General features: G+C 46.2%; 1 protein-coding gene across 1 annotated transcript in view; it reads left to right on the forward strand.

Moving 5' to 3' along the window:
* ACOXL (acyl-CoA oxidase like) overlaps positions 1 to 27,889 on the forward strand; it is a 405,131-nt gene that overhangs the window by 298,318 nt on the left and 78,924 nt on the right. The window contains exon 21 of the mRNA XM_054475660.2: positions 15,719 to 15,806. Within this exon, the coding sequence (XP_054331635.1) occupies positions 15,719 to 15,806 (88 nt within the window). The remainder of the gene's footprint in view (positions 1 to 15,718; positions 15,807 to 27,889) is intronic.

The raw sequence follows: 27,889 nt of genomic DNA on the forward strand, positions 1-27,889 counted from the left end.
GGTAATCACCACTCTGGAAGACAGAGTGGCAGTTTCTTATATGGTTAAAAGTACACCTGTACTATGAGCCAGCAATTCCCTTCCTAGATATTTGGCCAAGAGAAATTAAAATATATTCTCACAAAAAGGATTGTACATGAATGCTCATAACAGCTTTATTAATAATATCCAAAAACCAGAAACAGGAAGCCAAATGTTCAACCTGAGACTAGATAAATAAACTGTGATATATGTCATACATTGGAATACTGCTTGGCAATAAAAATGAATAAACTACTGCCACATGCAACAACATATGTGAATTTTAGACATTATGTTTAGTGAAAGAAGCCTGACACAGAATAGTTAATACTGTATAATTCCATTTATGTGCCATTCAAGGAGGGGTGAAATTAGTTTTGTTTTTGTTTTCTTTTGTTTTAGAGACGGGATCTTACTCTGTTGCCCAGGCTGGAGTGCAGTGGTACAATCATAGATCACTTCAACCTCAACTTCCTGGGCTCAAGCAATCCTCCTGCATCAGCCTCCTGAGTAGCTAGGACTATGGGCATGTGCCACCATGCCTGGCTAATTTTTTTAATTTTTTTTTTTGAGTTAGGGTCTCACCGTATTGCCCAGGCTGGTCTCAAACTCCTGACCTCGAGTAATCCTCCCTCCTTGGCCTCCCAAAGTGCTGGGATAACAGGTGTGAGCCACTGTGCCTGACCCCAAACCAGTTGATGGTGATTTGGTGATCATAGTCTGAGGGGAGAGGGTGGTACTGCCTGGTGGAGGAGTTCAGAGAGGATATAGGAAATGTTCTGTATCTTGATCTGGGTGATTCCATGGGCATATGTGCATGTAAGGAATCCTGGAGCTTTAAACTTAAGACTTACGTGTGCTACACATCTGACTGTATGTGTTTTCTACTTCAGTGAAAACATTTACAATTATAACTTAAACAGGTCCTCACAGCAGTCAGACAGATTGTTTGCATTACAGGTACTGTCTTTTCATGTGAAAATGGAAATTTAGAAATCTAGAACAGGCTTCAGCTGCTGAATCTTGATGCACCTACTGGGGGAAGAAGCAATGGCTAATGACAACAGCTCACACTCATCATGTGTCCATCCTGGGCCAGGCCCCATGCTAGGCACTTTTCAGTGTCACATCAAAAAATGGCAGTGGGTGCCCAGGCCAGCCAGCAGCATGGAATCCAGGTAGCAGGGTGACTGACAGATGGTGGGGGTGGTCTATACCAGTGGCCAGGGTCACAGAAGCCTGGCAAGAGGCGAGCAGTGGAGGGCTGGCCCTGAGCACAGGCAGATGGGCCCTAGAGAGTCTGGACCTTCTATTCACGGGGGAGGATGGACCCCTGGAAGCAGGGCCCCAGCAAGGTGGTGAGGAAGGGCCAGTCGTGGAAGTTGGGCAAATCAGCCAGCAAGATAATGGGACAAGATAGAGCTCAGTTTCAGAAACAGGCAAATCAATGGGGACATGTGACAAGCTCTGGTCTCATGACATAAGAGCATACAATTGAAGTGACATTTTCTAGCTTACCCTACACCAATTGCTAGTGAGTTTGACTTGGCGTAAGTGACTGAACACCGTACTACAGTTTCTCAAAGTTCCCCCTGATTAGGGAGCAGACTTGCCCTGGTGTGAGGCATTACTGGAGATGGTGGTATTGGGGTGTGCGGAAATGAGCCTGTTATTCTATTTTGCCCTGTCTGCACAAGGCCAGAGGGCAGGCCCTCGTGGTGAGCTGGGATCACAGACATTTGCTGAGTTCCTGCCATAGCGAGGAACCATTCAGAGCCCATTGTCTTGCCACATAACCAGCAATCTTACCGCAGAACTGAGAAAAGGGACCCCACAAAGTTGTCAGACCACACGCCCTCACCATTTCTGTGCAAGCTCAGCAGTGGCAGCCAGCTTCCTGCCTCCAGCAGCACAGTAGGGTGGGGACATTTCTGCCACTAGAGGCCAAGTGGGGAGCAGTGGCCTTTATTGGGGAGGAGGCATTTAGAACCAAGCATGCAGGTGACATGCATAATTAGGACACAGCAGAGAAGGGAGAGAGGGGAGTCAGATCCATCCCTATGAACGCCTTCACCTTCTCTGGGGGCAGTGCTAACTCCAGCCTGCCTGCTTGCCAGCTTAGTGGCTTAGCGGTGGAGACCCATGTCCACTTACTGACCTAGAATTCCATGTGGCAGCTCTTGGTGACCTGTTCAGATTCCTGCCCCTCCTTCCCTGCTTGCCAGCACCTTCGGCAGTTGGGTAGTGTGGTTCTGGTTTGGCTAGTGTTGTTGTAGTTGTTATTGTTGTTTAATCCCTGATATTGTTTCACTCCTTACTGGCAGGTATCTCAAACCTCTCTCCTTGCCGCTTGCAAAGACGTTCATAAGTTTTCTTGAAGTTCTGAAAAGTGAGTGGGTTTTAGTATTCTTAAAGGCTTAGCCAAAAATGTAAGTCCCTTAGTTACAGTAAAATACATAAAAATGCTTAGTTGAAACTTCAAATATACAGCTAAATAAAAAAATTAAGGAACAAAATGACCTGTAAACATTTTTATTTTTGCTGACTAGGTCCTTTAAAAAAAATGCTGCTTACCAGTTCTGGGGTGTGAGGATGACAATTCCTGTCCCCGAGGATCTCTGTCTGGGAGGGAAGGGTGGCAGGGGAAGTGCAGGGAGAGGGGATGGAGGAGGGAGCAGTGGGGAGGGAGGAGGCATGTACTGTGGGGTGGGCTTGGTGCATAGGGGCTAGGATAGCCGTGAGACTGGAACTGAGTCTGGAATAACAAATGGCAGAGCGAGCCCTGTCCTATCATCCCCAGGCAGAGAGTGGGACTGAACTTTGAGGCAAGGCATAGGGATGTCAGTGAGTGACTGGCAAGTTCAGCCTGGGTGTCAAGCCCATCAGTATCCCATTGGGTCACAGGCTAGAGAGGCTGACGGACAGGGTGATTGGGTGGCGGATGGGCCCACAGTCTTGTGCGCCCTGTGTGAGGCTGTGGACCTTCCATTTCTCCCTTCCCTGTAGGAGTCATGGCCTGATCACATGGGAGTTCTAGGGAGAGCCTTCTGAGGTCAGTGCTGAGAGAGTGACCATTCAAAGGCCGTAGTAACCAAGGGCCCAGAAGAGTGAGGATGCAGCCTGAGCTTGGGTGGTAGCAGAGAGGCTGGGGAGGTGTTGGTGGGACTTGGGACATTGTGATGGGGAGTGAGCTGAGGGAGGGGTCAAAGCTGGGAAGAGAGGATGCCATAGTGGAGTTGGAGACACAGAGCCCCAAGGAGCCCCAAATTGCAGTGGGGTTAGCACTTCCCTTGCCAGTCCCTTCTTCACTGGATTTGCTCCAAACCCCTCATGGGGTGGATTTTCTGCATACTATACCCATCACCTCTCACTCGCAGCCCCAAGAATGCCTCCTGCAGCTGCCTCATGGGCCCAGCACCAGCTGAGCTGCTGCAGAGATTCAGGAAACAAAGATCTTGAGGCCTAATTTCTTTCCCATATTAAATGTACATTTTTCTGCCTTATGTCAGCTTTAAGCAGTCACTAAGGGCAGTCAGGTTCCATAACATAGTCTTCAGCTGAACGTGAAGATCATATTATTGAAACAAGATCTTTCTAGCTGACCGTACTCCAAATGCATGCTTTGGTGCCTGTAAAATCTATTTAAGGCCTCCTGATTTTCCCCTTTCTATTCCTCCATCCACCAGGACAGTTAAGGAGGAACTTTCAAAATGAGGAAACTGTTAAAAATGGGAGAAAGTATCAAACATTTATTTACACATCTGTTGTTGGAAATTACCAAGATCAATTTCAGGAGAGTAGAGTTCAAATGCGTGCTAAATGACCAAAGAGAATGGATCATCCAACAATCATTTTCTATTCCAAAAGGCTCAGTAATGAAAACCGGACTCTTCATTTGACCCAAAAGGGAAGAAGGAGGAGAAATTGGAAAGTAATATATTCAATTATAGAAGCCCTTTGCCAAGGCCCTATTGATTTCATGTTCTGACAGTTTCAGTTAAGCCTCAACAGGCAAAAGTTTCAGAAACAGGTCAGATCAAACACGTACAGTTTCCCACTCCCGGAACTCTAGTGTGTTACAAAAATGGTCAAGTCTTCACTAGGCATAGACTTTGTCTTTGGGGTCTGTTTATATTGCCGGACTCCAGACCAGAGCTTGGAAGACAGTGTGGGTGAAAGAAGAGGCTGCAGAGATCCTGGCAGGCCCCGCGACTGCCGTGCAGTGAGTGGCTGACCCTCTCTGCTGAATTTGCTCTATTTCTCTGCCCTCTGAATCCACACTGAATTCACTTTCTTTTTCTTTTTCTTTTTTTTTTTTTTTTTTTGAGACGGAGTCTCCCTCTATCACCCAAGCTGGAGTGCAGTGGTACAATCTTGGCTCACTCCAACCACTACCCCGGTTCAAGCGATTCTCCTGCCTCAGCCGCCCGAGTAACTGGGATTACAGGCACGTGCCACCACACCCAGCTAATTTTATATTTTTAGTAGAGATGGGGTTTCACCCTGTTGGCCAGGCTGGTCACGAACTCTTAACCTCAAGTGATCCATCCGCCTCAGCCTTCCAAAGTGCTGGGATTACAGGCATGAGCCACCGCGCCTGGCTGAATCCACTTTCTTTTCTGCTTCCACCTGGTGCATCCATCTCTACTCTCACCACCCATCTGTGGGTGGGGCTTCCTTCATGTGGTCATTGCCTGACCAGGCTCCCTGTGCTGTGCTGAGTGCTGGAGTGGTCGCAGTCCTGCCCCGGTCAGAGCAGTTCTCGCATGGCAGCATGTCAGAAGTTTCTGTGGTGGACATGCCAGCTTGGTGGGAGCTCCCAGGAGGATGCCTGAATCACTCTGGGGATGGAGAGCTGGTGGGGGGCTTCCTGATGAGGTGTCTTACATTCTTGAAACCAGGAGGAGGTAGTTAGGTGGTGGAGGGTATCCTGGTGGAGAGAATTGCATGTACAAATATCTGAAGCAAGAGAGTGGTGTATGCTCTGGATATGGTTCAGGATAGCGGGAAGCTGTGTGTGTGTGCACATGTGCATGTGCGTTGTGTGTGTGTATCTTTGAATGTACATTTACTGAGACCCTCCCCTGCACCAAGCACCATTGAGAAAGATGATATTTTTGCTGCTGTGAACAAGACAGTCTGGTAGGAGCCCCCTTTGTGAACAATAATGTGGGCTCTCATGCAGCTGTGCTGAACCAGCTGTGTTGGGGCCTGGGGACCAGGAGGGCCAGACAGATCGTATTCTTTGGAGCCATATTTATCTGGGTTCCAGTGTGTGACCTAGAGACAGATACTGAACTCTTCTGAGACTCCTCTGTAAAAGCAGAATGTCTTTCTTATACAGCACTTCAGTGCAGTGCTTGGAACATGGAAGGTGCTCAGTATGTCCTGGTTGCTGTATACATTCATAGCATTATCAATGCCATCGATCATTTTGGCATTGTGTTTTTCTAGGAAAATGTGTTGTGAATTCCAGCCTTGCACCTCAGGGGCACGCCTCCCTAGACAGGGACTATTTCACCTGCTCCACCGTGCAGAACTGCCACCTGCCATATTCTGAGCAAAGGGAGATTCTGGTGCAGAGGAGGCTGGGACAGGCAAGGGTGGCAGGGGCGAAGGGTAGAGGAGTGGGCCAGTGGAGGAAAGCACCTTGTACTTCAACTCTGACCTGGGCTCAGCATTTCACTGGGTCTCAGAGACCAGACAAGAACCCTGCAGCTGGCCTGCGAATCTGGGATGCAGTCCTGTCTGGGCACTTCTCTTTCTCCGTAGGAAACAAGCTGGGAACTGTGGACATCAGGGTGCTCTCTGTATCCTTTCTCCCATATTTCCTTTTTCTCATATGTAGCAGGATATTGAGGGAGATTTGTTTACCCTGCTGTCTTGGAATTCTAGCTCAGGTTCAAAGTTTAGGACAAAGGTGCCAAGAATCCCACATTTTCATCTCAGAAGCCACCAGTGAGCCGCTGGCTGCTGGGCCCAGCCCCCTTGCTGTCTGGGAGACTGTCCTTGAGGACCTGCCATGCCTATCCCTCAGTACAGAAAGAGGGCATCTCAGAGCTCAGGAAGAGAGGCTGCGGGTGGAGATGGGAGGACCCTCTTCCCAAAGCCAAGCAGAGGAAACCAAGTTTAATAGAGAAAATATCTAAAGATGAAAGGGAGGAATCATTTGGAGTGCAAATACATGAGAGAAGAGTGGAAGTTGAGACACTTGAATTAACCCAGGAAACAAGATAGAAAGAACACCACAAGGAGAAAGAGATAGAAGTACAGGAATAAAAATAAAAACGAGATCTGTTTCTGGGGAATGTAAAAAAGAAAAAAAAGAAAAAACTTGGAAAGACCAAAGAATACAGAAAGGCAGAAAAACACAGAAAAATTAAAAATATAGAAGAGTAAAAAAGTGCTTATGTAAGCCCAGAAAAAAAGACAGAAAGAACTCATCTAGACCAGAGAGAGAGATGAAAAAATACAGAATAGAAAAAATTGTAAAGACGTAATACAGAAAGAAAAATACAGGAAGGCCAGACGTGGTGGCTCATGCCTGTAATCCCAGCACTTTGGGAGGCCGAGGTGAGCGGATCGATCACCTGAGGTCAGGAGTTCAAGACCAGCCTGACCAACACTGGCCAACATGATGAAACCCTGTCTCCACTAAAAAAATACAAAAATTAGCCAGGCGTGGTGGTGTGTGCCTGTAATCCCAGCTACTTGGGAGGCCGAGGCTGGAGAATCGCTTGAAACCAGGAGGCAGTTGTTGTGGTGAGCCGAGATCGTTCCACTGCACTCCAGCCTAGGTGACAAGAGCGAAACTCCATATCAAAAAAAAGAAAAAGAAATACAGGAAGACAGACAAATATATAAAGACCCCTCCACACACACACACACACACACACACACACACACACACACACAAAAAGGCACACACAAGAAAGAAAGTCAAACCGGAAGAGAGGAAGATAGAGATGGGGCTGAGCAGATGAGGGATGGTCCCTTCCTGGCCCTGGCACAGGCAGGGGTGGGATTACATCTGTCAGGATACCTCCAAGGCAAGCAATGGTATCTGGAGGTGCTTCTGGGGACCCCGAGGAAGGCAGCCTTGTGTTCTGCCCACATCAGCCAGTGCAGTCACAGAGAGGTGTGGGCAGGACCCCCAGGGACCCCCAGACCTCCCAGCCAGGGCCAACTAGGAGGCAGGGAGGGCTCCTAGGGGCCTGCAGCAGAGGGAGGTGAGGGCAGGTACCACTGTATTGGAGGTGACCATGCTGGAAGCCCAGGCCACTGGTGACACTTACTACAGAAAGGAGAGAGAAGAAAAGGAAGGAGAAGGAGGAAGAAAAAAGACTCTGTGGCCTGGGAAGATCTGGCTTGTGACATTTCCTGTGACTCTGCAAGGTGGTTACTGGCTAGGCAGTTCAGGGCTCACCCCCAAGAGCAGAAAGTGGGGAAGCAATCATAGTGTTGGCCTCTACTTGTCTATAAAAATATTTTAATGTAGCTGCATACTCCATATCTGTTGTTGAACTCCATATCTGATGGGCGTCATGTAAGAGGGGCAGCACCTGATGTGTGTCGTAAAAGCTGACATCCAGGCTCCGAGACGTCCTTCTGTCTGCCAGGCGGGAGTGCAGTTATTGATCAGGACTGGACTCTTTCCTGATGATGCCACCTCTGTGCACAGGGAGATGAGAGGGGAGCGGGGAGATTTAGGAGTAAGCACAGTCAAATCATTCTAAGGACATACAAATGGATCTGGGGCTAGGTACAAGGGGAGGAATGTTTTAAATGCTGCCCTGGACAGGAGCCTGAAGAACTCAGAAGGTGGAAGCAGAAATGATGGCACTGAAAAGGCCTGATGCATTCTGCAGAGGATCATGCACTCCCTCAGGTTTCTGCTCATCCTGTTTTAATCAAAAAATGTGATTTTTTCATTACAGGGAGACATCTGTAGCCCGTGGAAGAGGTATTGCGCTGTAAGGCTGGCATGAGGAAGGGGCCATCTGTGGGTCCGGATGGGTGTGGGGATGTGTGGGAGAAGGGGCCCCATGGGAAATAGTGAGATGCAGAGCATGGTGCTGAGCCTTAGATGGTCCTGGGTATGGAGCAGGATGGAGGATAATTGCCAAGAGAGACACTGAGCCCCTCAGCGTGGCTGGAGGGCAGAGTGGGCACAGAACACAGGGCTGGAGGAAGGCATGGGCCAGACAGGGAAATTGAAGCTGTCACAGCTGGGGAAGCCACCACAGGGGCCTTAAAATGCTGTGGTTGGGAGAAGACCAAGGACGCCCAGACCGAGGAGGGACACTCCTAGGCTGCGATGGTGGAAGGTGGGTGGCTGGGCCAAGAGAACATGCAAGGACAATCTGAGCACTCACTCACTCGGTGAACTGCCACCTCAGGCCCAGTGTTTTGCTAATGCTGGGCACCCTGGCCTCCTGTTGAACAGGTCAAGGAGGGACTGTGATCACCTTTAACAATTAGGGGAGGCAGAGTGTATCAGCTAAAGTGCTTGACTGCAGTGGTTTAACTAAATAGGGGCTTGCTGTTCTCCCCTAATGAGAAGACAGAGGTAAGCAGCCCCGGACTCAGGCTGTGGCTCCATGACAAAGTAGGGCCGGGGCTCTTATTCTCCGTCCTCTCTGTCCCCAGGTTGTAGATTGAATTCTGCCCTTGAAAAAAATATGTTCAAGTCCTAACCCACAGTACCTGTGAATGTGACCCCATTGGAAATAGGGTCTTTGCAGATGGAATCAAATTAGGTCACGCTGGAGTAGGGTGGGCCTTAACCCAATATGACTGCTGTCTTTATAAGAAGAGCAGAGACTCAGGGAAGAAGGCCTTATGCTGGTGGAGGCAGCTATGGGAGTGAAGCAGCTGCAAGCCAAGGAATGTTGGAGACCGCTGGCAACCACCAGAAGCCAGAAGAGGAAAGAAAGAGCCTTCAGAGGTGGCATAGAACTGCTGACACCTTGATTTCAGACTTCTAGCCTCCAGAACTGCAAGAGAATACATTTCTGTTTTTAGCCACTAGGATTGTGGTAAGGAGTTACAGCAGCCCTAGGGAACCAATATACCTCCATAGTGCAGCCTTTAAAACTGTTCTCAAGGTCACATGCTGGCTGAGTTCCAAGCAGGTAGGTGCAGAAAGGACAAAGAGAAAAAGGCGGTATCTTGTTATCAGGAAAACAGTAGCTTTCACAGAGGAGCTGCCCAGTAGACAACTGCCTGTTCTCATTGGCAAGGGAGGTTACATGTCTAACCCTAGCGGCTAGGGAGTATGGGGAGGTGAGATTAAAAAAAAAAAAAATCCATTTTTATACATAAAAATTATATACTATATAAATGTATAATAATATATATTACATATAATTTACATGAATTAAAATTAACCAATTTTAAATGTACAATTAACCAGTTTTGACAAATGCATATGTCATATAACCACCACTAGTATCTGGATATAGGACATTTCTGTCACCTACAAAGTTCCCTTGTGCAACTTTGCAGTCAGTCCCTTCCCCCATCCCCAACTCCTGGAAACTACTTAACTTTCTTTCATTGTAAATTTGCCTTTTGTATAATTTAATAGAAATGGAACAGCATAGGTTTGTTCCTCTTTATTGTGAAGTGGTATTCGTTTGTGTAGATGTATACAATTTGTTTACCCATTAACCAGGTGGTAGATATATGCACTGATTCCCGAGTTGGCTATTATGAATAAAGCTTCTGTGAACAATTTTATATGTGACTTTATGTGGACCTATGTTTTTATTTATCTTGTGCATAGATTTTTGCCTAATCCATTACCTGCCTTTTCATTTTCTTAACAGTGTATTTAAATTTTGAAAAAATTCAAAATTTGTGTCTTATCTCACAAAATCTAAACCAAAGTCACTAAGACTTTCTGTTGTGTTTTCATCTAGAAACTTTGTAGATTTAGTGTTTACATTTAGGTCTGTGATTCACTTTGGGCTAGCTTTTGTATATGGTATGAAGTAAAGGATAAGGTTCATTTATTTCTTTGTTTTTTCATGTGGATGTTCAATTGTTTTAGTGCCATTTGTTGAAAAATTGTTTTCCCCTCATTCAATTACCTTGGTACCTTTGTAGAAAATCAGTAGACCATACATATGTGGCTCTATTTCTGAACTCTCTACTTTGTTCTATTCAGTCATGTTTCTATCCTTACCCCAATACCATACTGTTGCGTTTACTATAGCTTTATAGTAAGCCTTAAAATGAGGCAGTGTGAATCCTCCAACGCTTCGTTTCTCAAAATGGTTTTGACTCTTCTAGGTCCTCTGCATTCTCTTACAAATTTTCTAATTAGCTTGTATGGTTCTACCATACTCACACAAAATAAGGTCTGCTGGCATTCATTTTGATTGGCATTGTGTTGCATCTATAGATCAATATGGGGAGAAGTGACATCTTAGTAATATCGAGTTCTCTGACCTATGAACACAATATATAGTTCTCCTTTTTTTTAAGTGGTCTTTTAAAATTTCGTTCTGTGAAGTTTTTTTAGTTTTTATATATATATCTTACGTTTTATAAAATATAAAATATATATTATAATATAAATATAAAATATATTTTATAAAATGTATCCTTAAGGATTTCACGTTTTTGATGCTATTGTAAATGGCATTTTTATTTTGAGTTCCAGTTCGTTGCTAGACTATAGAAATACAATTGATTTTTGTATATCAATCTTGCACTTTGTGCCTTTCTTCAACTCAGTAGTTCCAGTAGCTTTGTTGCCAGAAGATGGGTCTTGATTCAAATCCCAAGAGGGGGTTCTTGGATCATGTGCAGGCAGGAATTCAAGGCAAGTCACAGTGCAGTGAGAAGAGATCATTTATTGAAAACTACTCAGTTACAGAGTAGGGCGTCCTCAGAAAGCAAGAGGAGGAATGTGCAGTCTTTGTGTTTTGTTGTTGTTGGGTTTTTGTTTTCGTTTTTTTGAGATAAGGTCTCCCCCTGTTGCCCAGGCTGGAGTGCAGTGATACGATCATGGCTCACTGCACCTTGACCCTCTCAGGCTCAGGTGATACTTCCACTTCAGCCTCCCAAGTAGCTGAGACTACAGGCGCCCACCATCACGCCCAGCTAATTTTTGTATTTTTTGTAGAGACGGGGTTTCACCATGTTGCCCAGGCTGGTCTCGAACTCCTGGGCTCAAGTGATCCACCCACCTCAGCCTCTAAAGTGCTGGGATTACAGGCGTGAGCCACCACGCCTGGGCCATCTTTGTTTTAAACCTTTCTTATTTAGGGGTCTTATCTTTGTAAAGGCTAAGCTAAGTTCTGTCTATGTGTGGGAGGGCCGACAGCATGGCAAAATTTACTATTCAGTTGATTTAAAGAAAATTATTCTTTTTTTTTTTTTTTGAGACAGAGTTCCACTCTGTCACCCAGGCTGGAGTGCAGTGCCATGATCTCAGCTCACTGCAACCTCCACCTCCTGGGTTCAAGCGATTCTTCTGCCTCAGCCTCCCTGGTAGCTGGGACTACAGGTGTGCGCCACCACACCCAGCTAATTTTTGTATTTTTGGTAGAGACAGGGTTTCACCATATTGGCCAGGCTAGTCTCGAACTCCTTACCTCGTGATCCACCCGCCTCAGCCTCCCAAAGTGCTGGGATTACAGGCGTGAGCCACTGCACTTGGCCCCTTGTTTTTTTTTTTAGTGAATAAGTACATCAAAGCATAAATATAATTATCTTAAAATCATATATTGTTATGGTTATTGGGACATCTGGACTTTCCATTGTTGTAAGATTGTGTTCTTTCAGGTACATTTAAGCTGTTTTCTCAACTGTAAACATCTTATGACCATGGTTCGTAACTGGCAAGGAATGTGCCTTGCTAGTTTTAAGATGGAGTTGATTTTAAAATGATGTCACCTTGGTTCTCCTGTGCTCCTATTTCTCTAACAGCTTTACTATACATTTCTTAGGCTGGGCACAGTGGCTCACACCTGTAATCCCAGCAACTTTGGGAGGCCAACGCTGGCATCACTTGAGCCCAGGAGTTTGAGACCAGATCCAGCAACACAGCAAGACCCTATCTCTACTGAAAATTCAGAAGAGTTAGCCATGCATGGTGTTGTGCACCTGTAGTCCCAGCTACCCGGAAGGCTGAGGTTGGGAGGACTGCTTGAACGCAGGAGGTCAAGGCTGCAGTGAGCCATGATCGTGCCACTGCAGTCAAGCCTGGGTGACAGGAGTGAGACCCTGTCTCAAAAATAAATAAATAAATAAATATTTCTTAAGATTTTTCTACATAGACAATCATGTCTTTTTGAGTGGAGTCAGTCTTACTTACTCCTTTTTGCTTGTTTTGGAGTTTTTTTGAGACAGGGTCTCACTATGTCACCCAGGCTAGAGTGTAATGTCATGATCATGGCTCAGTATACCCAGGCTCAAGCAATCCTCCCACCTCAGCCCCCTGAGCTCCTCGGCCTCCCAAAGTGCTGGGTTTACAGGTTTAAGCCACTGTGCCTGGCCTACTTATTCCTTTTTAATCTCTGCCTTTAATTTCCTTTTCTTGCCTTATTGCCCTGGCTAGAATCTCCATTTTGGTGTTGAAAAGAAGTGCTGATAACAGACATCCTCATCTTCTTCTTGAACTTAAGGGTAAAGCACTCAGCCTTTTACCTTTAAGTATGATGTTAGCTGACATTTTTTGTAGATCCTCTGCAAGGAAGTGTTTTTTTAATTGACTGTGTTGCTGCCCAAATCTATTTGAGGCTTTTCAAGAAAAGAAAGGCGAATGAATATGGGGAAAGTACTTCTTTATGCATTCAGCTCTTTGTCTTAGCTGTGTGATACTTTATCAGGAAATAGTCATATCTTTTCATTCAAAGATTTAAGTATGGGATGTTGTTGATATTAAATGTGACCATGTGTGATCATGCATCTTTATAAACAGCATGCTTGGGAGGGGCAGGTTTTGCCAGGGAACTAACTCACTCTCAGTCCATTGGGAGGCAGTGTAGCCCATGGTTAGGGATGTGGGCTCAGAGGCCTGGGTGCCCTGTTCCAACTCAGCTCTGCAACCTTGTCCAAGTTACTGAACATTTCTGTGTTGCAATTTCCTACCTGCAAAATGAAGATCTTAATAAAATCTACTTCCAGGGCTTCTGAAGACTTAATGAGCAAATACAATTAAGTGCTTAAAACAGAGCCTGTTTTCTGGTGCATTTTAAAGAAGGACTTAGTTGGCATAAGGCTGTATTTACACATAGGTTTTCAGTAGCATGTTTATTGCCTGAAGCAAAGAACAGCCATATCATTTTTTAAATCCCCTCCTGGAACCTCATATTAAGGTTTTCTTAAGATGAGAGAGTTGACTTCTGTTGTTTCACAATATTGTTTGTGCAATACATATATTTTAAAATCTTGTGCATTGCATAGGCAATTAGAGGGTTATAATGGTTGCCAGCAATACTCTCGAAGTTAATGCTGTCTCTGCACTTGGAGGCCGAGCCAGAATTTGACCTTCTGATGTGTTCATTTTGACCATTTGACAGCAGAATGGTGTGTAGAGCCTACACTGCTCCTAGGTCAGCCCATCTGGGTGTGAGGATCACTGTGAAGCCCCCAGTTGGCTTCAGCCTCTTATTTCCTACCAATAAACTCTAATTCAAGGGGACAGAGGCTTCTCAGTCAGTTGCTTTCCTATTCTAGGAATGCTGCCTTTCCATCAGCATGCCCCAGGACCTGGGTGCTCTTCTTCCTACCTGGGGCGGGTCTGGAGGTGGGGCCAGGGAGCCTCTTGCCAGCAGGGGTGAGGTTACACTGAGCCTGCTCCAATGTCCTGCAACAGCACCAAGATATTGACATATAAGGAAGAGCACTTAGGAGCTGGCTGGCAGGCCTTCAAGAGGCCTTTCCTCTTCACTTGAACTTGTTTTTTTTTTTTTTTTTCCTTTTTCCTCATACTCTTTGACGGGTGCAGTCATAGCCAGCTTTGCACAGGGCTTTCTGCAAAGTTTCCCACCTGAAGTCCCTTCTTCAGGCAGGGGTCTGCATTGCACAGCCAGTTAGTTGTCTCTCCCTGGTTTTCTTTTGATCAGGCCAGTGAAAAACTTACTCTACACGTTGAGTTAAAAACAAAACAAAACAAAACAAAAACAACAGTTAAAAAATGCCCTTGATTATATTTGGACACATGTGCACAGTGTTTTATTCTTCTCTGCCTCCCATGCAATGGTGGGGGATAGTCGGTGCATGATTAGGAGGTTAAACCATATTAACCAGGATCTCCTGGTGTTGTCCTTTATAGTGGGATGGGTAGAGCTTCAGCATCTCCTTCCAGAACTTCCAGGAGTGTCTGGCCAGCTCTTGTCCTCCCCCTGCCAAGATGTTCTGCAGGCTGTTCCCTGAGAGTTGCATGCATCTGCCACACCCTTTCAGTTGTAATTGTGACACCAGCGCAGAGAGATATCGATTCAGGGAGCAAAGCAGACATTATCCTTTCCCTCGATTGTCATGAGATGCCCCAGTTAGGTGTGGATCCTGAGGCACCCATGACATTGTCCTCCAAACTGTGCCTGCGGCCCCAGGTGATGTTGCTAAATTATACATGGGTAGAGGCTTTCAGCAGCGCTGTTTTTCCACCGGAGCACAAAGCACTGTGTTACAGGAGGGATTTTACATGTGGATCTCCAGGCCCTGCAGAAACCGCAGAGCTACAGGGAAGCAAGTAACTATTTAACTGAGAGGGCACATCAGGGTGTGAGTTTAATACAAATGAGAAGCAGATACATTGAGTGTAACTTTCTATTTGAGTTATTTCCTTGAGGACAAAAAAAAATGCTAAAAGTTTAAATATTAAACCCATGTGGTTTTCGAAACAAAGAAAGTCAAGAAGGAACAAAGAAAAGTTTTACGGGCTGCATTTAACTCTCCTCTCTGGTCAGATAAGAATCTGAGACCTTCAGCTCCTCCTAAATGATGGTTAATTACTAGTTTCGTGATTCTGTATCTTTCTGTTCTCTGTGCCTTCTTCATTCTTATTTTACTCTAGTTATATTAATATGTCCTCACTTCCCTCCAACTAAAACACAAAGCAAAGAAAAAAGACTCCCTTCATTATTAGAGTGATTGAAAGACCATCTCGCACAGAGTAGATGCAGAAAAGCTATTTGTCAGATGCATAAATGACATCCCCATCACTCTGGATCCTATCTCTAGGTTTATGTTAATTCCTCACATATATCAAACATGGCAGCTACCCAGTGCCAATTCTTGAGACATAACATGTTTGAGAAACACTTTGGAAACAAATGGAAGCTCCTGGCTGCAAGGGAAGGTGGGCTGGTTATGTTGAGGATTAGATTCAAGTAGTTTGTTATGGTATTTTGAATTCTTCAGGCAGTAAGTGACCCAATCAGAACAGCCTCACTTGATCTGTGCCTGCGTTCTCCCCTTCACGTGTTTCTCTAACGTCTGTGACCTCCATTAGTATAAATTAATGTAAGCATGGAAAAAGGGCTTCTCTACATGTATGATATTTATTCATCTAACAAGCAGTTTTTGCAGGTCACAGAGGCCAGCCTACAGAAGGTTCTGCACTGTGTCCATGCTTAATGTGGTACTGAAAATTTGGATGTTTGCCATCTGTCTTGCTACTAAGTTAGACTCTCTCACAATAGCCTCAATGGTGATTTTTCTTCTGTCGATTGGACAGGTAAAGACCGAGAAGGAGGATTTTTTCCATGCCTGGAACTCGTGTCTGCACCACGTGGCTTCTCTGTCCCTGGCACACACTCACCGAGGTCAGTTGGCTCCTGTCGAATATCTGTAATTGAGCGACTCAGGGGTCTACGGGTCCCTGGAGACACAGCTCTGCAGGGAAAGGACAGTCCCAACACACAGGGAAAGGACAGTCCGTGTGTTGAATTTAGGGCCCCAAGTGACTTACAGAGACTTGAAGCTTGTGGTAAATCAACTCCCAACTTACTAGGAACACTGACCATATGACACCCACAAAGCCTGATGCTAAACCAGTCAGGAACAGCTCACTTAACACAACCTGACAATCACACAAAGCACTTGACAGGAGCCAGTTGGCAAAATGCCTGCCCCTCAGAAGTGGCCCTCTGCCTGACCGTGATCTCATTCTTAAATGGGAGGGTGTGCACACAGATAAAGTGAGGGTGTTTTAACAGGGGTCCTGCCTGAGGAATTTTAAGTACCAGAATTACTTAAACCTAATCATCAAATTAGCAAGAAACTGGGTCAACCTTCTAAAGCAGTGGTTCTCAACCAGGGGCAATTTTGCCATGTTTGGATGTTTGGCAATGTTTAGAGACATTTTTGGTTGTCACACTGAGAGGGGTAGTGCCACTGGTGCACAGTGGGTGGAGGCCAGGGATGCTGCTAACATGCTATAGGGCACAGACCACTCCGCTGCAACCAAGAATTATCTAGCCCCAAATGACAGTAATGCTGAGGCTGAGAAACTTGAATATTCATTTTGGCTTCGGTCAACCAAAATAGCAAAATAAAATGAAACACTGAACACCAAGTAAGATCCGTGACAGCTTATCATTGAAATTATTGTTTAATTTCAAAAATCATCAGTTTGTTTATCATCATGCCCTGACTCTGTGGGTAGAAACTGTTAAAAGAGAAAGGCCAGTCATTCACTTAGTTGGTAGCTTTATGGGATTTTTCATCACACTGGGTCGCTGCTGGCCCTGGGAGGGCTGGGTTTGGTCGTATCACAGCTTGCATCTGGGGCATCATCCCATGGGATGGAGATGGGGGCTCCTCGGTGGGATCAGGGCAGGTATTATGGCCAGGAGCCTAGGAATGTGCCTGCAACCAACACAACCTCCCAGCCTGACCATCCCCCTTCCTCCCTAACTGGGCAGTTCCAAAAGAGCAAAGTGCATGTGATTCAGTGCCATGTGACTATACCTGCAGGAATGTGTGGGAGCCGCCCTAGGAGCTCTGATGAGAGCTGGATTGGAGTGAGTGCTTTAGGCTCAGACTGAGCCCAGCTTCTTCCTTCTTTCTAAGGACCAGCTCTTGGGACCTTGCACCTTTGGGTGAGCCTCCTAACACAGGGCTCTGGAGTAAATGTGCCAGGAGCACAGGTTTCTCACGGGACGGGAAGCAGGGGCCCCATGGGAATACCTCCCCAGAGACTGGTCTCCACCCAGTGACCACACTCTGAAATGACCATGACCGCATTAGCCTTCCTGATTCTGACTGAGTTCCACTTTCTGCTTCCTGGGACCTGGAGGAGGAGCAAGGAGAGGGACCAGGAGCATCAGGGACTATGGGACATGAAGGCACAGGATTGGGTCCCCTCATTTGCAGACTGAAAATTTTCAATTTATTGCCCACCCACAGTATATCAGGCTCAGAGAAACTGACTTATCTTAATTGAACTAAAAAATGAGTAATATTTAAATCTGAATGCCAGTTTACTCATCAGAAACAAAATCCAACTACCGAGTCATCAGTACATGCCCTATCTGTTCTACGAGCATATCTTCAGGTAGAATTCAGTTATAATTAGGAGTTTGCAGCAAGTCACACTATCAAGACAGCTCGTGCCCTCAGGCCTGGCTGGAGATCTGAGTGTCCCCTGTGACCTGCTGCAGACCCTGGAGCCCACGGGGTGTCTACTTCCCTGGACTATCTTGGTACACTCAGCATCAACCTCATTCCTTTAAGAAATTTATGTAAACCACCTTTCTTCTGTTGGTGGGTTATTTCTTCAGATTTGCTGATCAGGCTGAAACATATCTGGGGTATGAAACAGCACTTGAGACACCCTGATTGAAGGAGAGTGTGTCTTGGGCCTTCTCATTCACTGTAGGTAGACTTGTACTGGCTTCACTCTCAGGGGTGGTGTGGCCCTGGCTCCTCCCTCTGGGCCCCTATGTACTGACCACAGATATTGCCCTTCCTGGGACATGAGGATGGACTATATGGACTCCAGGTGCCAAACTTCTAAACATTCAGAAATGTGATTAAGTTTGAAAAGGAAGGGGGAAGTCAGAGAATCACTGCACAATTAATTTCACCTTAGAAACATGATCGTCGAGCCTTGGGCTTCACAGCCTGCTTGCTGAGAGCACAGTGGAGCTTAGTGAGGACTGAGAATGGGGGCTCTAGAGTCAGGTCACCAGGTTCAGATCCTGGCTTTACCTCTACCAGCTGTGTGACTGTGAGTGAGTTACAAACCCTCTCTGAGCTTCAGTTTCTTCCTCATTTATAAAATGTAGAGAGCATGATATGTACCTTGTGAGGGTGTTGGAAGGATTAAATGAGACAACGCTCCAAAGCTCTTACCTTTGCATCTGGCTCATTGTTAATGTTTAATAAAACCTTTTTATTACTGCTAATCACTACTCTCTGAAAACCTTAGTTCTTACAACCAAAGTAGAACATTTTCAACCTTGTTCCTTAAAGGGAAGAAAAAGAGGAAAATGAAACAGGTTAAGTCTGAGTGTATGAGGTCTTCACACCAGGAGAAAATATCAAGGATTTGATGATGGCACAGTACAAAATAAATCCAAATCAACTCTGAACCTTTTATTGGTTCGTAACTACAGTAGCACAAGTGATTATTTTCAGGAAATTGGCTTCAGGTTCAATGTCAGATAAAGAGGACTTGGAAGTATAAAGAAAGTAATGGAAGAAAAATCATAAGAATTAGTTCAATGACAGCCTTTAGAAAGCCCAGGAATGTTTTGAAATCGAGAAATCCATCTTTAATGAGGAGATCTGCACATATACAGAACGGATCCTAAAGATAAGGATGCACTAAACATAACACTAGCCAGTAAAATTTCACCAGCGTGTCATTACATTCAAATAGCATGTTACCCTCTGGCAGAGGCCTCCAGGGGATGAGAGAAGAAGTAGAAGGAGCCCATCTGTCTTCAGTGACCAGACCCAGATGTTGCCTTTGGAGCCTTTTGAAGGAAGAATGCATAAGAAGGAAGAGAAGGATCAGTCTGTTAAAGCACAGTCTTTTTTTTTTGACGGAGTCTCGCTCTGTCGCCCAGGCTGGAGTGCAGTGGCATGATCTCTGCTCACTACTCTGGGGACTACAGGTGCCCGCCACCACACCCAGCTAATTTTTTGTATTTTAGTAGAGATGGGGTTTCACCGTGTTAGCCACAGTGGTCTCAATCTCCTGACCTCGTGATCTGTCTGCCTCAACCTTCCAAAGTGCTGGGATTACAGGCGTGAGCCACTGTCCCCGGCCTAAAGTACAGTCTTAATGTCACCCCCGATGACAGTGAACTCAGAATGTAGCCATTTTTATTAGGAGCAAATGGAAAAACGCCTTCTGGCCTCTGTCTCCGTTTGTCACCTGAAGACTAGGGAAAACCATGTTTGAAATAAAAATGTTAAGCAGTCTCTGGTGGTTTCTGTAGTGGGATGTAACTGTTACAATGATAAATCATTATTTTTCTGTGATACACATTTTTGTCTTGCCCTAGAAAGTGCAGTTCTGAAGCTTGGTGCTGTCTGAACCCCTAAGGGTGTACCAATTCCTAAACAAAAAAGGAGAAAGGAGGCACTTTTATTAAATAAATTACATCCACCACTTTCCAGCTCTGTGCAGAATTGTCTCTTGCTTTTCTCATTCTCGAAGCTTGTGAGTACTTCTCATTATGCAGCAGGAAGTCCTCTCTCTGGTTCTTAATAAAGTGACTAATAATTTAGAATGTTCATATTAAGAGCAGGTTGTAATTATAATTAGAATATATAATAATGTGGATTTCTGCCTATTGGGGATTAATTTCAGACTCCTCTCAAGGTTGTATTTGTTTTGAAACAAGACTTTCTTTGTTAATAAAAACATGATCGCATGCATTATTAAAGCATTATTTCTGTATGTTATCCATTAGTGCTTGTTCCAGTATTCTTCCTGGGATCAGCATTTTCCTCTCAGTTGTTAATGGGGCTATTCTTTATATAAACTACATTCACCTTGATTTAGCTTTAGTTTTGGCATTCATCCTCTAGGAAATTACGGGAATATCCCTACCGCCTCCTCAAATGTGCATTACATTATGCAAGCTCAGATAAACAAAATGCCGCAACATCAACCAGTAGTCCTGTGTGAATCTAGGTACTTGCCCCTTTTCACTCAACTAAATCCAAGATCATGAAGGACAAACCCGACTTGGGGTAGAACCAGAAGTTGCAAGACAACACTTCTCATTCTTTGACTGTTGGGTTTCTGCAGTGTTTTTCTGTTACTACTGGAGGTGGAGGCCTGGAGGGGAGGGGAAGAGTGGGAGGACCAGAGGTGCTAGTTGGCTGTGACACCTGTGTGCCTTCCTCTCCCCCAGCACCCATCTGCTGGTGTGTCTAACTTTAGAGAAGTCTCATGTGGCCCCACACAAGTGGCCTGAGGGAGGGAGGGAGGGAGGGAGGGAGGGAGGTAGGGAGGGAAGGAGCCCTGGGCACCACTGCCCCTGCTTCTGGCCCCTGTCTTTGTCTAGCACCCGTTAAATGTGTGGGCAGTGGAAACCAGTGAGAAGGTCTGTTGCACCAAGAATAGGCAGATAGAATTCACTGACAAATCCCAGTAGGCCCAGCATCTTGGAGGCCCCAACATTGGGGAAGAGAAGGAATGCCCCCTGGCTTTGTTTTCTCTGCTTCAATCACACGGCCGAATCCTAGGCCTATGAGCAGTGCCTGTGGGAGAAAGGTGAACCTGGGAGTTGAGGGTCTCCATTTCACAGAGTGTGTGATGGCCGGGAGCAGCCTGGGGAGTCGAGGGAGTCCAGGGACACTGGGTCTCTGATGCTCGAGGTCTGGAAATCCAGGAGCTGGCAGGATATGGAGGGACACGAAAGCGAGAACTCACCTTCTGACTGTGCTCACACACAATATTGCTTTGAGGGAGAGCGACGAAGGTGGCGGCCAATTGGAAGTCGGAGGGAAGCGCCTGGTGAAATGGAGACCAGCAGAAGTAGGAGCATGGAGGTCCCTTGTGCTAACATCAAGGAGGGCTCTTAGACAAAAAAGATGAGAAGGAAATTTGACTGGATGGAAGCACTGTAGCATGTAAAAATCTGGCAGAGCATGCCACTTTGCCAAAGTGGATTTAAATTTCATGGTACATTGGCCAAGAGACATGGGAAGAGAAGGTTTAAGAACACAGACTGCCCAACATGATAGTAGCTCTGTGAAAAGCTCTCCTCTGACATCCTGCAGGTTGTGCCCATCGGTCCTCATGCTAAGGTTCCCTCCCCAAGCTTCTCCATCTCCCCAAGCCATGTAGTTGAACTTCAGGTTTGGGTCAGCTGGGCCCTAAGAAGACCCCAAATGCTATTTTCTGAAGAAGTGCTGTCACGCCCCTAAACTCGGGAGCTTGTCCCTGAAGAAAGCTGTCTTTAGAGACTTTACTGACTCACTCTCCTTTGAAGGAAGTGAGAAATTCTGAGGTGGGTTTTTATCACCAGTGACCTGAGGACTCTCTTGCACTGGGAAGAGGGGGAAGAAAGGCAAAAGCGAAGTCTGACACCCGAATGATGTGTGTTTTATGGAGGACTCTCAAGGACAGAAGTTAGTGGCTGTACTTGACCTGGATGCTAATAAAATGCCACCCTTTGAGCCCAGTCTGATGGCCAACACACAGCCATCTGTGTAATGATCACAGCCATCACAGCCATCTCCATCTATAGAGAATTTTCTCTTTGCCAAAGACTTGCTAAATGCTTGGCCCTTGTAATTTGTTTAATCTCCACAACAACCTTGCAAAGCCCACTGAGGAAACTGAGGCTCGGAGGGGTGAACAACCACTTGGGGTCACACGCTAATAAGCTGTGAAGCTGTGGCATTATGACTTTGCCCCGGGGCCAGTTAACCCTACAACTTTCCCCAGACAGGCAGTGGAGCTCCTCAGCCCCACCCACTGCACTCTCTAAGGGGTTTCCTTCCCACAGATGAATCCCAGAGAATGGGAGTTCTGGTGTTCTTGAGTTTTTGAAAGTCTTTCTTTTTGTGTTTATTTATGGTAAAGTTAGCATGTACTGGTTCCTACTACTCTTACTGGATTTGCCTCTGAACAATGCTTCCTGTTTTTTTCTATTTCACAGAGTTTCTGTGAGGATTAAATGAAATAACATGGGTGGAAGCCCTAGGGCCATATAGAGCAAAGGGAGCCAACATTCAGTGAGGGCTCAGCCTATCAGGCCCTGTGCAAAGTATTAGGGACAGAGCAACTCTAATCCCCCACTAGGCAGTGAGGAAGGAATCACTGCCTTCTCAACTTTCATCTGAGGAAACTGAGGCACAGAGAGGTTAATAAGTTGTCCAAGGTCACACAGTTAAAAGAGGCAGAAGGAAGACTCAAATCCCAACAGGCTGCTACCATCTGCCCATGTTGCAGGGCTGCCAGTGCTTGTTGGAGGTGAATCTGGGAGCTCAGCATTTCTAAAAAGCAAAATAAAATAAAATAAAAAATAAGATAAGCCCTTCTCACTTTTTAAATGTGTTTTTGCTCCTTTGTTTCCCACTCTGTGATCGAAAAATTGTACATTGTATGATGGACTGCAGAGATCTGGTCTACAGCCCCTGTTCATTTAACTTCTAATATCTAAGTAGTTTCAAAATATGGTTACATTAGTACCAAAATTGATGGGCAAAAGTAACACCAAAAGTAAAAAAAGAAATTATTTGCACCAAGTATACCGTATTTGTGAGTTTTCCACTGGGAACAGAATGGAGAATAAGACCTTTTAAACGGTGAATAAAAATAAAAGTATAGGAACTCTTGATTTATCATAGACACTCTAGATATAATTTTGTATTTAAAAATATTATTCCATACCACATATTGTAAAGTTAAACATGTTTGCAGTAAACATAAATTTAAATTTAGGTTTTAAAGGACATGTTCTAATCTCACAAAACATTTAGCAAATAACCTTTGAGCTCACATGAGCCACCCACACAAAAACCAAAATGAACTACAGAAAAAAAACATAGAAAAAGCAACTGTCTGTTGACAACCAGATTTTCTTTCAGCTCTTTGAGTTTTTCTTCTATAAATAATCTGTATGTTTCAAATATGGCCATCTTCTTTAAAGGTGCCTCCTGGCATGTTCTCATTTCAGTGTGTCTTAAAAACAAGAATTAAATGTGTAAATCATGGAAACTATTGAGTTTTTGGAGTGGAGATCTTTAAGATACATGCTCTTTAGATACCAAAAGTGTCAAAATGAAGCATTAAGATGATGTATTATTTCTTCAATGCATCTGTTTATCTTTTGTGAAATCTCGAGTTTGATAAATCACCAGAGATAAAAACATCATTTTTAACCTATCAGAGATCCCAAGTGCCAGGAGGAAAAATAGTGCTTTGTCTCCTCTTTATGAATTTACCTCTCTCTTTGCTTATGACTTATGAGATTGTATTTGCAGAGAAAACATAATGCTCTATTAACTTGAAAATGATGGCTTTTACTCAGAAACATGAGAACCAAAAAGAAAAAAAAAAGCAGCATTTATCCTCTGAGATACAATCGTTTAACAAGTTTTGATATCTACTTAAAGTGGCACAGAATGTTAGAGGGGGAAAATGATCACAAGGTAATTAAAAGTGAGGTTTTCACCAGTATTTCACCTTTGTCTACTGACACGTAGAATCTCAGCTCTGGCATATCAAAGCAGATATTGAATACTTTTGAATTTTTATATAACATTAGTGTAAGTAGAGATTGCTGGCCCCTATCTCTTGTGATTCTTTTTTGCCCCTGAAAATCACTCAGAAGTTCTCCCTTCATTGGCCACCTGGAAAATAAAATAATCCTCATTGATTTTTATAACTATGGGTGAAAATTCTTCTGTGTCCAGGAGTGCAGCAACAAAGGACTTTGTAGTAGAGATGGCTTCTAACCAGTTCTTTCTGTGAGCTAGAAGATTAAAGTGCATGAATCATGCAAGTAGGTTAGTCTAGAAAACATAACATAGCAGAAAAAAATGGCTTTCAAAAATGTTCAAAACAGCTGTTTCTCAGTATGTAAACCAGCTTCTTGGTGCAGTGGATATTAGAGTTCCTTGCCTTGTGTGTATTTTATCATTCTTCAATCCTGAGCAGTTTAAGACAAAATAAATTTTATGCAAACCCATTCCAGGCCATGGGCATGCAGTTGAGTTTTTCTAGTAATTGTGCTATTTTAAGGAGACACCTAACACCAGAGGTGCATAAGGTCGCAGCTGCTCAGGACCTGTGGCAGCTGTGAGCAGCCAAGCTCAGTTTGCTCTGTTCTTTCTTCTTGCAAGAATCACACAGACCGTGTTGGTCCTATGGAATAGAATCACAATATTGCCTCAGACCATAGGACCAATACAGCAGAAGGTCCTGAGAAGCTGCGGCTTGCTCCATCTCTCAGCCTCCTACTGCTGCATGAAAAATAAACATTGAAACTATGGAGCTGCCCCTCCTGAATCTGGCATCTACTCACTTATCCTTCCGAAACAATCCTGATGTGGAGCACCCTTCCTCATTCCCTATCCACCCTTCTCGCCCCATATTTGTTGAAGTCCTGCCGTGTGCCAAAGACCGTGTTGCACTCCGGGAATAAAAGGTCCAGTACGAAACAGCCCCTGCTCCCAAGGAGCACTGGTCAGAACTGAGATGAGAACTCTCATAGACTAGGAACCCTAAGAGAACACGGAAGAGACACAAGCTGCGCAGGGGGTGCAGGGTCCACGCGGCTCCTCACGAAGTTCCAGTGAGGCAAGCAGCATTTGAGACTTTGCCTTTTGAAGGGCAGGTAGAATTTAGCTATCCAGAAGGTGGAAAGGACATTCCGAGCAGATGGAAGAACAAGGAGGGAGGCATGAAGTGCGTGGATGACTTGGGAAAGTGCTTGTGGCTTGGTGTGATTGGGGTGTACGGCCAATGTGAGGGTGAACAGCAGGGTCCCACAGGGCCTGAGTGCCAAGGCCAGTAGCTGTCATTGTCAGCTCCCACTGTCAGTGGGGAGTCTTGGAAAAAGCTTTGGGAAGATTTCTTCAGGAGTGGAGGTGAACAGCTCTGAGGACAGAAACTGAGGAGCAACAGCAGCAGGCCTGCGTGGAGGGGTGGGTTCTGGAGGTGCGAGGGCAAAGGGGCCTGGAGGGCCTCCAGGTGGAGGGTGAGCTATAAGGAAAAGCCAAGGGTGACGAGGGAAGGGCTGCTTCTGGGCACCAAGGTGGAGAGGAGAGAACTGGGTCCAACTCAGCTTGGATGTGTGGCACATGCATGACTTGGGGCCACACATGCAGATGCTGAGACAGGCGCGTGGCAGAGAGGACTGTGGGGCCTCATAACATCCAGGTCCTGAGCCTCAGCACTATATTAAATGGGAGGGTGAATCGCTGCAAGGTGGAAAACAGGATCAATGCCACACATGAGGCAATTGCAGCTGTCCTATCCATTATCTTCCCAATTTAAGTGTGACACTGGAGTCCACAGTGTTTGTTTCCCAAAATTGGCTGACTCTTGTTCCGCTGATGGGACAGTGGTGGTTGTGGTGGCCTCCAGCTGAGTGTTAGTGTCAAAGTTGTCCTTCCATGCAGGTGAAGGGGGATCTGCAGGTGGGACAGAGCCAGGCCATGGGGAGGCTCACACTGGCTGCTGGAGATGACACTGGGGAAAAGATGCGGTGACAGTGGCTGCTGCCTCTGGCTGCCCTCTGCTCTACACCTTGCTCTTGGCTAAGACTGGAGCAGGCCCCAGGAAGCAGCCTTTGGCCATGGTGAGCCAAGGCCATGTCAAATAGGGGAGAGCATGCCACTGTCCACCCGGGGGAGGGCAGCCCCCTGCACACAGGGAGTCCGTGGGCTCCAGAAGGGGTCCAGATGAGCTGCGCTGTCATCTCTTCCTGAGTGAATGGTGCATTTGCCCCAAGCTGAAAGGGCTCTGCCTTTCAGGAAAGCAGGTGACCACTGTGCTGTGTCTCCTGACTTTGTGCCTGAGCCGAAGACTACAGATTGTTCCCTTAGCAACCAGCGGAGAGCCCTAAGAAGGAGGATGAATGTCTCGGGTTTGCAATGCCCCCCATGTGGAGAGAGGGCAGCTGCCTTTCTCCCTGAGCCCAGAACATGGCAGGCAGGTTGGGCTCCTTCAGGCCCCCTAGCCCCTTTGGGAACTGCTCACATCTAGGATTTGGCAACCAGTTCTCCACATCTCACTCCCATGGCACAGTCTAGAATAAAGACTTCTAAGATGTCAGTCAGCCCCCATTACGTTCCCATCCCTGGGACTGGCCAAACTGGTATTTTGCCTGCCTAGGGAAATACAGTCTTAGTCTTAGTATAGACTCGCTTAGTTTATTTGCTTAGAAGGTTTTCAGTACCTCCTATTTGCCAGACTTAGGACTCAGACTATCACAACAAAGTGACGCTTTTCAATCCAGCAGAGGGAATAGGATGTGAATACAGGGCACACATACACATGGAGCGGGAGAGCCCCTGAGAGGTGCAGGCTCCCTGCACAGCCACAGGCTCCCACATGGTGTCACAGAAGACCCGTTGGTGCTGGGTCTTGAAACATGCATAGGATCCCGAAGGTGGGGACGTGGCTGTGCAGGATGGGAAGAAGCCATAGACTGGACAAAAGTGGAGGTGGCAGAGTGAAGGGCTTGAACGGGGAATGACAAGAGGCCTGCCTTGTCAGGAGGAAGGTGTTTGGGAGAAAGGCCAAGAAACAATATTGAGAGAATGAGCCTGGAAAAGTGGGCCAGGGTGGGTCGTGAGGTGTGCTGGATGCTACATCATGGAGCTTAGCCTCTGCTGGGCAGCAGTAGCTGGCCAAGGAAGGGAAGGAGTTGGAGAGTGACCGTCACACCAGGACTCCCTGGAGGGAAAGTTTCCTGGCTTCAGGGGATGCGGTGCTTTGGAGAAAGAGACCCAGAGTGGAGCTGCATGGAGGATGGAGACCAAAACAAGTGGATGTGACCAGCAAGCCAGAGGACAAAGATCTGCAAAGAGGTCATGGCAGTGGGGGTCGAAAGGAGGGTTGGCATTGGAGGAGCAATGGCCCATCGCCATCCTGGAGGAAGCTGTCCCTTGGGAAGTGCTGAGATCCCAGTGTTCAGGGCAGAAAACGTGTTGAGACTTAGTTGTAGACCAAGAGCTTGTCTGCCAGAGAAGAGACGCATGCCGGCTCCTGTGGGCTCCCAGGTGTGGGGCCAGAGAAAAGGAGGGCCACATGTGTCATGCTCTGCCGCTCTCTGGAACAGAGGTGCTCTCTGACAGGGCAGGCTGGGGGACAGTGAGCAGGGCCCTCACCCTCTCGTGGAGGTCCCCCGAGGGCCAGCTCCACACCCCCCACAGCATCTCAGTGTGCAGGAGACTGGCTGCACCATGACTGCTGGTTGCGAAGAAGTTAAAGGCCCCTGTCAACCCTCCGTGTTGATTCTGAAAACAAAGCCAGAGTTCTTTCTGCAAAATGAAGCCTTTTTGTTTCTCTCTCTCTCTCTCTTTCAACGTTTCTCTGTTGTGTTATGAAAAAGAGGTGGGTGGGGGACTTCAGAAGCTGTCTGGAGTGGCAGACAGCTCTGCACGATGAGTTGAGAGCGCCGCAGTCACACACAGGTGGGATGAGAGGGCTGAGGGATAGTGGCCGCAGTGTCCCACCTCGTGGTGCAGTCAGTGGAAAAGGAGTCATCGATAAGGGGCCCTTGGCCAGGAGTCTCAGATATGGCTGGGGAGCTTGACCCTCAAGACTCTCAAGGAGAGGCTGGTGAGGAGACATGGGGCCCTCTACTTCTGGTGCCAGGGAAGCCTCAGTAAGGGAGGTCGCTGCCTCTAGAAGAGGGTGCCTGGTTCCCAGCAATGCTCAGCCATCAAACTCCTCCAGAGGAACTGTCCATGGAGGGGTAGG

Source organism: Pongo pygmaeus, chromosome 12 (genome assembly GCF_028885625.2).
Source record: "Pongo pygmaeus isolate AG05252 chromosome 12, NHGRI_mPonPyg2-v2.0_pri, whole genome shotgun sequence".
NCBI classification, from domain to species: Eukaryota; Metazoa; Chordata; class Mammalia; order Primates; family Hominidae; genus Pongo; species Pongo pygmaeus.